Source organism: Malania oleifera, chromosome 5 (assembly GCF_029873635.1).
Source record: "Malania oleifera isolate guangnan ecotype guangnan chromosome 5, ASM2987363v1, whole genome shotgun sequence".
Classification (NCBI taxonomy): Eukaryota; Viridiplantae; Streptophyta; class Magnoliopsida; order Santalales; family Ximeniaceae; genus Malania; species Malania oleifera.
The window spans coordinates 95659422-95670903 of NC_080421.1; the positions used below are offsets into that span (position 1 = coordinate 95659422).

Sequence of the window (11482 nt, forward strand, 5' to 3'; positions counted from 1 at the left end):
TCTTGTATAAGGTCAGAAATATTTTGTACAAGGTCGGTTCCAGATCATCTTATAATTTTTTCTGAGATAGCGAAGTTTTTTATCACATTCGCTCGTGGAGTAGGCATAGCCGAATCATATAAATTTTTATCTCATCTCTATTTATTTTCATACATCTTTTATAACATAATTCATTAAATTATTTTTTACATTCATGTTTTATAATATTTTAATTAAAAAATGGTTCGTCAATTAAAGCTACTTTAAAGAAATGATTGAATTGGGAAAAATAATTTAAAATAATTTCTTTATAAATCATTTGCTCAAAATAAATATAAAATTTTATGAATTGGCGTGCCCACCGCGAGTTGCTTGCATCTTCGTTTGATATTTTGGCGAAAGAAACCAAATAGGAATCCCCAATTAGAGATCGGAGTTTAGGTATACTTTCATCTAGTTTTAACCCTCATAGGCTCACTGAGAAAGAAAAGGACAAAGAAACGATCAACGAACCCTAACGACATTGATTCGATTCTTCGACTCTGAGCTTCTATTGATGGCGTCTTGATCAGGTAATGCCGGTTCATTCTTTCTTTACTAACCTCTGCCTTTTCCGTGATTATGACAGATTTCTCTGTTTGATTGCTGAGAAAATTTAGGCAAAGCATAGAAAATGAAAATTCTTGAACTTAATATTCTTTTTTTTTTTGGTTAGGTAGTGAAAAGCTCGCTTCATTTTAGTAAAGGATTTGTAGTAGGCTTGGTTGAGTGGACATGTATATTCACTCGCCAAGGCTGAAAATTTTAGGATTCGTAATCGTATTTTCTTACTGTTTCATGCATTTGTATTATAACAAATAGGAGAGTGGGTTTTTTTTTGTCTCGTGTCGTGTAATATGCTCTGATCTTTTTCTTTTTCACTGATTTATTTGTAATGATTGAATAGACTAATCAAACATATGTGACAAGCGACAACAGTAATTGATCTCACATTGTTCAGTTTATTTTGTTAATCTTGTGAATCTGACAGAACATTAGAGGTCTTGAGAAATCTGATCTTTGAAACAATATTTGATACGTCTTGCAGAAATACTTGACGCGAACAGTTATTTAGAGAGGCCATCAGATCATATGAAGTGCTTTCTCAGTTTGAATCCTTCTCCTCTGGTTTATTCAGATGCACTGTTGTTGCATGTTTTCTCACCTCAGGAGCTTTTTGGCAGATTCCCAAGGGTCAGTGTGACAAGAGATGCTTTTGAACTTTCTGTTTGGTTCCAGAGAAAACTTAGGAAAATGAATAGAAAAAAAGTAACATTTTAACTTTTTTATGAATCGAAGTATGAGGTGATATAATGATTTTATTTTTCAGGGGATATAATCACTTTATTTTCCTTTGCAACTCTTTCCTTGTGTTTCTTGGTGATAAACAGATATAAATGAAAATCTTGTCTGTAACTTGGAGCATTGGGGGATTCTTGTGCAGGTGACTGCAGCGAGACTCAGTTATTTGACTGGAAGGATTATTCTTGTGTTGCATTTGATCTGCAAGCTTGGTGAAGTAGGCCAAGGAGTATTATGGCTGATGGAGAAGAATGTATTGAACTAAAATTTCGAATATATGATGGAACAGATATATGTCATAGCAATTATGCTTCTTCTACAACTGTTGCAAATGTTAAGAAAAGACTTGTTGCTGAGTGGCCCCAAGGTTTTTGATTAATTTCCTTATTTCTTTATTCCCTTCACTTGTTTTGCTTCGCATAGATTGATTATTTGAGTTTGAGTTTAATTTCTAAGGCTCAGTGGATAGCATGTGGTTTGAAAATCACTGAATTAAATACGTTGCTCTAGTATTTGCCTTTAATTACCACTTCCTAGTTGTCTATGGATGCAATTTCGGATTACTAACCATCTTCTGATAGTAATAACAAGCAAACTTGAATATATATATATAAGCTTCTTTGATTCAAATCATTCAAAATATCTTTAAACACGTGAATCTTAAAAAAACATATAGAAATTAATTGTGTCCAATAGGATTTGAACCTACACCAAAGGTTTAGAAGACCTATGTCCTTTCAAGCAGACTCTAATGGATACTTAGTTGCTCAAACCCACACACATACATATATACAAACATGTATGGCTGTCTCTCTAGATGTTTGTGTTGTGTTATGTTATGCTAGTAGTGAGGATCATGCTCTTTTCGTTCTTCACTTGCATGAGGCTTGGTGCTTATGGAACTAACTTTTTAGTTTGTTGGGAGAGTGTTGGGTCTGTCCTCATTCTTTGGAGGTTCTTTGGTTGATCAGTTTTAGAGGGTTTGGGAGACAAGAATGTAAGGATTTTGAGATTGAGTGCTGTTTTGGAATGCAAGGATTTTGTGACTAAGTTCCATTTTGCTCTAATATATATATATGGTTGCTTTGCCTCGAGAGAAATTCTCAATTTTTTTTAGAGATTGTGCTTCATCTCTTGATTTGATACAAGACAAAATTATTCTTTTTGGCTTCCATGTGGCGGTGTTTTGGCAGCGTGGATTTTTTTATATGCAGTGGGATTTATTGGCTTTATTAGCTTAATTTAATTTAATTTTTGAATTCCTTTCTTTTTTGTTTTTTATTATTTTATGTTACTATTTTTTAGTTTTGTCATCCTCCTTGTACATTCTTCTTTCTTCATAAATATCTTTTTCTATCGGGAAAAACACACACAAACACACACACGCGCGCGCGCGTGCACATGCATACCTTGATATATATTTTTGGGCACTAACTAAAGGCTTAGCTTTGTTCATAGTTTTAATAATTGTCTAACATTCCTGTGTACTTGAAAGCTCATTGGGCTTGAAAGTAGATAAACCGCTTGCCTATTATACCTTGTGTTGTAGCTTTAATTTTAATTAAAAGAATGGGAATAGTGAGGTCAGAGCATCCATGACCACACCACTCCTATTCTTCTAATGTAAATTAAAGTTAGAACATATGGATGGAAGGCCTGTGCTTTATCTACTCTTCACATGCAATGGGGTTTGGCATGTGCGGGGTTGTGTGGCGGTTGTATTGGAGATTAAAACCTTTTAAGGATGTCATCTAACAAGCTTGAGCATTAAAGTTTGGGTTCTACTCTTGTTGCCCATTTTTTTGTTAATTTGTTAAGAATGATCTTGTACCTCATAATGAGTATAAGTGTTCATTGCCTGTTTATCTATCCATGTGCAATGAGGCTGCATATGTAGGGGAAAGTTACAGGTTTGGTTATACATTGTAGTCCTCAACTTAACAATTTAAGATTTTGGGAAAAGTGGTAATCTAAGACTAATTATCAGAGAGGGACGAGAAGCTTGGAGGAAATTTGGAAACAATTGTCGAGTTGTCAGGGAGGGAGAAGGAGCTGGAGGAATTGTTGGAGCTACAGGAGAAGGAGCTGGAGGAATCGTTAGAGAGCTACGTCGAGTCGTCGAAGAGGGAGAAGGAGCTGTAGGAATCGTCTACGGAAGCTTCGTTGAGGGGGTTTAGAATTTAGACGATAGGTTCTGGTTTCTTTTTTTCTTTTTTTTTTTTATGTTTTAAATCAGGCCATCCTGAAATGCGCCCGCCTTCCAATTTGAGGCGTAAAATGCGAGCTTTTTCCCCTGAGGTGTATGCATTTTAGGATTTTTGCTTTTCCAATTACACCTTAGGGCATTTTAAGCTCAAAACGCTTCAAGGCGTGCCTTACGAACGCCTTTTAAAACATTGGCATATATATATTATGTATGTATGTAAATATCAACTCGTATGCACGTGTATGTTTTTTTAATTTTGTGTGTACAGTTGCACTCGCATCCTCTTGGAAGTTTAATCCTATTTTATTTACGCTCTTCTTTTTTTAAAAAAATTACCGTATTTAATTAGACATGTAGATTCAGTCTCTTGTTCATTTTGCAAAGACATATCTATTGATGAAATGACAAATGCAAAACAAAATTCACACACATCGTGCGGGCATACATGCATGATGGTTTGATATGCCTTTGTGGCTTTTAATTTTATACCTTTATCTAAGTTGCTTATCAAACCATGCATTTGCAGACAAAGCAGTCATACCTAAGTCAGTAAATGATATGAAGCTTATACATGCTGGAAAGTTCTTAGAGAACAGCAAGACTCTTGCTGAATGCAGAATTAATATGGGTGACCTTCCTGGAGGGGTTATTACAATGCATGTTGTGGTACAACCTTCCATGGCCAGCAAGAAGACAGGTTTGTTTTGGTTTTCTTATTTTTTATGAATTGGACTTCGTTTTAATACTATTGCAGTCCCTTTGGGCTTGGGAAGTTTTCTTAGAAAGTTTTTTGTTTTCCCTTTTTATTGGGTCTGTTTGAATCGAGGATTTTTCTTAGGGAAAGGAAAATAAGGAGGAAACTCATTTTTCCTTGTATTTTCCTTATCTATTAAATATTATAAAAAATGAAAGTTTGTTTTAATATGATTAAAAATCAAGAAAAATTAATATTAATGATGTAAAATCAAAATTTTGTTCATAGATTTGATATATATTTTATTTTCTTTCTCACTTTCCTTAATAACTAAACATGAAAATGTGAATTCCTTGATATTTTCCTTTCCTTAATATTTTCCAAGTTCCAAAAGAAGCCTAAATATTTTTAGAACTACAGCTGCAATAAATTGATGCATGCCGCAACTCATATAGTGGTGAAGGTTAAATCTGCTCGTCAAGAATAAGCAAGAATGGTTGAGTGGGGCTTGAGCCTGAACATAGAAAATTTGGCAATTTCCTTGGGTGACTCTTGATAGCCACATAGCTAGGGCTTACTACTTGAGGATGAAAACAGCAGGTTATCAATTAACACTTCTAGAAGTGTTATTATATGCTTGGTATTGAATCTGTTGTATTTGTGACAAACGACATTATTCAAATGTCTCCTTTGCTGAGTCTCATTGATGGGGAACCACCTATGGATAATTCTAGTTTATCATATTTTACTTGAAGATTTAAAACTTGTGGATTTGTATTTGTTTGGGAAATCAGATATTTTAGGAATTTTATTTAGTTTAGGGTTATTTTGCATAATTTAGTTACTTTGAGGTTGTTTTATAATTTTTGATTATTTAATCTTTATGGTTTTGTAGTTGTCTATGAATGTTAGCTTATGGATATAAGGAATTATTGAATTGGATGATTAATTGACTGACCTCTTATACTTCTCAGACTCTCTCTCTTCACTTTCACGTTCCCATCTTGTTTTTCTTTCTTATTCTTCTTCTCCTCCTCCTCCTCCTCTTCCTTCTTCCCTAGTTTTCTCATTATTATCTTCTATTTCTCTCCTCAATACAGTCCTTTATCAAATTTTGACGAGAACCACCTATGGATAATTCAAGGCAATTATATTCTACTCAAAAGATTTAGAAATTAGGATTTGTCCTTTTTGGGAAATTTGATATTTTTAAATTTATTTAATTTAGAGTTATTTTGAATAGATTAGTCACTTGGAGGTTATTTTGTAATTTTTTTGTTTTAATTTTATCTTTAGGGTTTCTTAGTTTCTTGTAGATATAGGGTTATGTCTATAATGAATTATTGAATTGGATGATTGATTGACTAGGCTCTTATATGTGTCATATCTCTTTGTAACGGCCTCGACTCAACTCCAATGAGGTATTGTCCGCTTTGGCCTACTGCACTTCACGTTTTTTTCCTATGCAAGGCACCTCACGAGGTTGAAGTCATAACAATACGTGTAGTATGTGCAACTAATACCAATGTAAAGGTCTCGACCCAAGTCCGGTGAGTTATTGCTCAATTTGGTTCAAAAAGCCTCACGGTTGTATCCTATAAGAGGTACCTCACAAGGTTAAAGCCTTAACCTTCCTTCTATGGCCAAGATCGTCCTAGTATACATCCAATGTGGGATCATGACATAACTATTTCTCTCCCCTCCTCATGTCAGCATCATTCTTCTTTTTGAGAGAAATGGATTTGAATCCCAAGGAATTGCATAAAAGGCTGAGTTGGAATTGAAAGCAACCTTGAAGGCCCTTGGAAAGCTAGAAATATACCATCAGCTTTGGGATATTGATATTCTTTACAAAAAATTCAGGTTTTCTTTGAGAAATTGGTGGGATTTAGGAAGGAACCCTTGGCATTTCAAAATCAGGTTGAGGATCGTTTGAATGAGGCTACATGGACTTCTCTATGTGCATATCCCACCTTGAAAATTGATATAATATTTCTTATCTACTTGTTTTGTGTGTGAATTTGTACTAGGTTCATATTTTTTACTTCAATATGAAAAAAGAGAACCATTGCCTTGTTTCTTGCTTCAAATCTTAATTTAGTTTCCTTTATTCTTATCCCTACAAACCCATCTTTTATTGCCTATTTTTCCGAAGAAAAAAAATGCAATGGATCACTTTCACACATTTGGTTATCAAATAGTTGGCAATTTTTAACATGTGACTGAACTTGGTGTCCTTTTTATTTTGATGGTTGTTAAGACCTTCATTTTTTTTTTTTAAGATTGGCTAGTTGACAAAGAGAGCTATTTTTATTGGCATAGGTTTACTAATGAACAATAGATACACTTCGCTAAGGGGCCATTTGGTATTACTGTCAAATATTATGAAAACGAAAACCAGAAGTTAAAACTACAAACCAAAAATAGAAACTAAAAATCAAAAACCAGCAACTTGTTTGGTTAATATTTCTAGAACTAAAATTAAAAACTTGATTAAATAAATGCTCGTTTTTGTCCTTGGAATCAAATAATAATTACAAAATATGATTAAAAAATACAACTGTGAAGTAATAAAAATTAAAAATACTATAATACAAATAAAAATTATTATAATTGTTTTACTTAATTATTATATTCAAAATTCACTTTACAAGAACAATATTATTGTATATGACAATTCAAATATAGTAAAAATATTTTGTAAACGACTTATTATTTTTTAATATTTTTGAAATTTTATGAGCATTTTTTATTTTAATTATATTTTAAATTCATGTGATCATTTTATTTAAATTTTAATTAAAAAGTATGGATAAAATGAATGATTTAATTTAAAAAAATTAATTTTGGATACGAAGGGGTCGTTTGGTATCATTGTCAAAAGTTATGAAAATGAAAACCAAAAATAAAGGTCAAAAATCAGATTCCAACAACTTGTTTAGTTAATATTTGTAAAACTAATAAAACAAATTAAAAACATAATAAAAAAAATGCTCATTTTTGTCTTTAAATCAAATGGTATTATAAAAATATGATTAAAATTATAAAATTGCAAAATAATAAAAAAATATTATAATATAAATAAAAAATTTAATAATTATTTTACTTAATTGTTATGCTTACACAATTTACTTCACAATAAAAATTCTATTTTACATGAAAATTGAAAAATAATAAAAATGTTTTGTAATTAAATTTTTTTAAAATTTATGTATATTTTTATTTTATTTATATTTGAATTTATAGGATCATTTTATTTTAATTTTAATTGAAAAATGTATAAAATGAATGATTTAATCCAAAAAATAAAGTATTTTTGGATATTAAAATTTCTAACAACAGATTACCAAAACAATTGAAAACCATAAACTGACAACATAAACAAATGCATTTTTATGTTGTTTCTTCACTGTAGAAATAAAAACAAAAAATAGAAAACAACAACAGTATCAAATGGCCCCTAAAATATTCTAATAAATTGCCAAAACAATTGAAAATCATAAATCTTGTTTTCATTTTTTTTTTTTTTGCAAACAATTAAAAACGGACAACAGAAATAGAAAACTGACAACGTAAACAAACACATTTTTATAAGTTGTTTCTTCACTATATAGAAATAGAAACAGAAAATAGAAAAGAGCAATGATACCAAATGGGCCCAAAAATATTCTAATAATAAGCAGTCAAAAAAAATTGAAAACCATAAAATTTTGTTTCAATATTTTCACAAACAAATGAAAACTGTCAGTAGAAACAAAAAACTAGCAACGTAAATAAATGCACTTTCATAATTTGTTCATAATATGTTTCTTCATTGTACAAAAATAAAAATAGAAATGATACCAAACAGGCCCTAAATCAAGACTTATTGGCTTGGCAAAACAATATTGGTAAAAGATTGGTAGGGACATGGGGCATTTTAGAGTACCACTCATTGTCACTTGTCTCAAATGGAAGACCTTTTAAATGAGAAATATGTCCCTCCTTATTGGAGACAATTGGGGGGCAATTGTATGACATTAAACATTTTAGTGCATTAGAATATTATTTTAGGTGTGAAATGGATGAGATAATAAAAGTTAAATTCCTTTGCAAACCCAATGACTCCTCTTTCTTTGTTTGAGATTCATCATATGCCTTTGAAGTTGAAATTTCTCTAGTTATACCATCATAAGTACAAGGCCTCATATTCAAAGTGGTCAATGAGTAGTTATATGGCTCAAATCATTGAGGATAAACATGCTACCTTTACTTGTGCTCATGCTGATTATTATATCTGTAATTGAGTATTGTGAGTATGATGATAATTTTCATATTGAATCTTGAGACTTCTTTTGATGCTGACAGTAGACACAACTGATGCTTCTTCTTGGCTAGAAATTGAACTCGACTCCTCACTAGACTTAGTTGCCGAGACTTGCAATGATTCTCAAGACGAGTTGCCAACTATAGGGAATGAAAATGGTTGGTAATGATACAATTCTTGTACCAAAAGTGCCTGCTTTTAACCAATGAATGAGCCACGTGTTTTCTCTCGAGTTAGTTGAAGATGCTTCAATTAGAAATTGGGGGTCCATTTTTGTTTGGGAAATCAAATATTTTTGGAATGTTATTAATTTAGATTATTTAAGAAAGTTTTAGTTTTATTACTCTAAGGTAGATTTCTTGGTTTCCTCTAAAAACACAATTCTATTTGTAATTCTCAAATTTTTATTTCAAATTCTTCAAAAGTTTGTAAAGAAAGGGCGGGTGGAATATGGTTTGAAAGGGGAGGTGGAAGCTTCCAAACTTTGAACTGTTTGTTATGGCTTCGACTCGCATCCATCTCCTTTAGCACATTGGGCACCAATTTTTATTAGAAATGTCTTTTATCAATGAAAGTTCCTTTAGCACTTGATCTCAATGCAATATGAAGGGCTTGTTCACTTGTGGAAAACAGTTTCCATTTTCAATTTTTCAATTTTAAAAACCTCTAACGTCCAGTGGTGGAATTCTGGCCTGGTAATTATATATCTATATTTCACAGATGACTACATGATAATATGCCCTTAACAAATAATAATACCTTCTTTGTTTTCTTTCATTTGTAGAGAATAAGCAGGAGGAGAAAACAGAGATGAATTCGTGCTCATGTAGCATTCTTTAACATGAGCCAATCGTTGCGGACAGAAGCACTTTTTACCCCTGATGTGCTTCCACCTTCCCTTTGTGTAGTGTCAAGTGTTCTACTGCAATGGGTAAAATTTTGAACGGCATCCCTGCTTCTTTTCGCAGATATTGCCTTGCAATTGCTGCTTAGTTCATGTTGTAACCATTCCGAGTGAAATTCAACTATCTACCATTATCTGTTACCCATGCTGTAGCGTTATGTTTAATCTGGTTGACACATGCACTGCTTTTGAAGTTTTAAAGAATTTAACAAAGTTAAATCAATGTCATCTTGTGTTTGTTCAAAAATAATATTGTCGTTTTTTCTTTGTGTGATCAAGTTGAACAAGGCCTCTTTTCCAAAAGCATGACCTTGTGAAGTTATGCTATATGAAAAGATATTTAGCAATCTAACCGAAATTGAAAGTTGGTGTGATGGTACTTCGCTTCCTTGGCATTTGTGGACATTTCACTTTAGAAATATTAAACAAGAGGATTAACAAATGAGTAAGAGGAGGAGGAGGAGGATTAGCCAACCTCAATGTCGGCTCCTATTGAAGTTGTTTTTAAGAGGTTGATCAGGCTAAACTAGAGATTAGTTTTAGTTAAACCCAATGATGAGTCAATTCTGTTGTGATTATGAAATAATGGATATTTTCATGAATATTTTTCAAAATCTTGTTTGTAGGAATTTCACTTCTCAAAACGAGACATACGCCTATAAAAAATATTTTTATTTAATTCACATTGTAAGATTCTCATAAATGCTGGCAAGATGTCTATGTTAGTTTTGGGTTTAACACCAGAACCCTAACATGCATTTCAAGAAAATAACTTTTCTGCCCTTGTCTTGTGTATGAACAACATATAAAGAGTGATTATATTTTTGATACAAATACTTGCCAAGAATCATGAGAAAGAGTGAGAATGAATTATTCATATTCCGTAAAAATCTTTCATTCGTAGGAGTATTAAAATGTCTAGAGCGTTAAATTCCAATATCCAGGCAAACATTCAACTGAATTAGAAATGAGAAAAATAGCCATAGTACAATTTTCACATCAACAATCCCTTTTGAACAATGTTCACCTTGGCTAGTTTTGCTTTTTTTTTTTTTTTAATTTAAATTTATTTAATTAAAATTATTTGAAATTTTTTTTTATGGAACTTTATTTTCAAAATTAATGCATCCAAAAAAACGATATATGGACTGGTTTTTTTTTAAAAAATATGTTGGACCATCCAGCATTTTTAATTAAAAAATGCTATTTGGAGTAGCTTTTTTTGCATGGCCGTCTTCATTTCTGTTAATAATAGTTTATTATATATTATTGAAGTAAGTTTTTTCCTATTTTATTCAAATTAGGAGGTAATATATCATTAGCAGCACGAGCTAAATAAGAGATCGCACATGGTGCCACCATTTGGGTGAGCTTTAAAGCATTTTACCTTCCTCCAAAATGCAGTCCACAAACTACAACTCCTGCACTTTTGAAAATTATTTTTTGTCAACTTTGTCAAGATTAACCTTCAAACAAAACACTTCATAAGTAAAATCCAAGAACATGTGATTAATTTGTTCTTGCAAGAAGAGAAAGAGTACGTAGTATTGAAAACGAGAGAAATTACCCAAAGAATGGGATGATATGAGGTAAGCTTATCTAAAAGGAAACCCTAAAAGAGCATCCCTAAAATCATCCTCCATCAAACTTTCACTTGTTAGGCTCTTATGTGTTTTTCATACTAATTTTAAGAGTCAAAACATGTAACAAGAAGGAGTCACCACACAGCACCACTTCAAAAAAATTTCAACAAGTTAATCTTCTTTTCTTTGCCTTACTCCATAGGGGCAAAATCTCTCTCTCTCTCTCTCTAAACTTCCTACCTTGCATCTTAAGACCTAAGCTATGTTCCAACCTAATTATATGGGACTCCACCATGGACCTTGCCTTCCATTTTAAGACCTAAGTTATGTACCAACCCAGTTATATGGGACTCCACCATGAACTCTGCCTTACATCTTAAGACCTAAGCTATGTTCCAATCCAGTTATATGGGACTCCACTGTGGTAAGGTGGACATGTGACAATAGAAACATTCTTTAGGCTGAGCAA

At 32.1% G+C, this 11482-nt stretch overlaps 1 protein-coding gene across 4 annotated transcripts; it reads left to right on the forward strand.

Moving 5' to 3' along the window:
• Nucleotides 1–275: 275 nt before the first annotated feature.
• On the forward strand, nucleotides 276–9677 carry LOC131156183 (membrane-anchored ubiquitin-fold protein 3-like). 4 transcript variants are annotated; one of them, XM_058109652.1, is made up of 6 exons: nucleotides 316–551; nucleotides 1067–1212; nucleotides 1463–1687; nucleotides 4053–4223; nucleotides 8568–8684; nucleotides 9311–9677. In XM_058109652.1, exons 3-6 carry the CDS (start codon nucleotides 1555–1557, stop codon nucleotides 9364–9366), a joined length of 477 nt encoding a protein of 158 aa, XP_057965635.1. In that variant the 5' UTR covers nucleotides 316–551; nucleotides 1067–1212; nucleotides 1463–1554; the 3' UTR covers nucleotides 9367–9677. The 4 variants fall into 4 exon arrangements, with proteins under 4 accessions (XP_057965636.1, XP_057965638.1, XP_057965637.1 ...); XM_058109653.1 differs by lacking the exon at nucleotides 1067–1212 and having other exon boundaries at nucleotides 276–551; XM_058109654.1 differs by lacking the exon at nucleotides 8568–8684 and having other exon boundaries at nucleotides 285–551.
• The last annotated feature ends 1805 nt before the right edge of the window (nucleotides 9678–11482 follow it).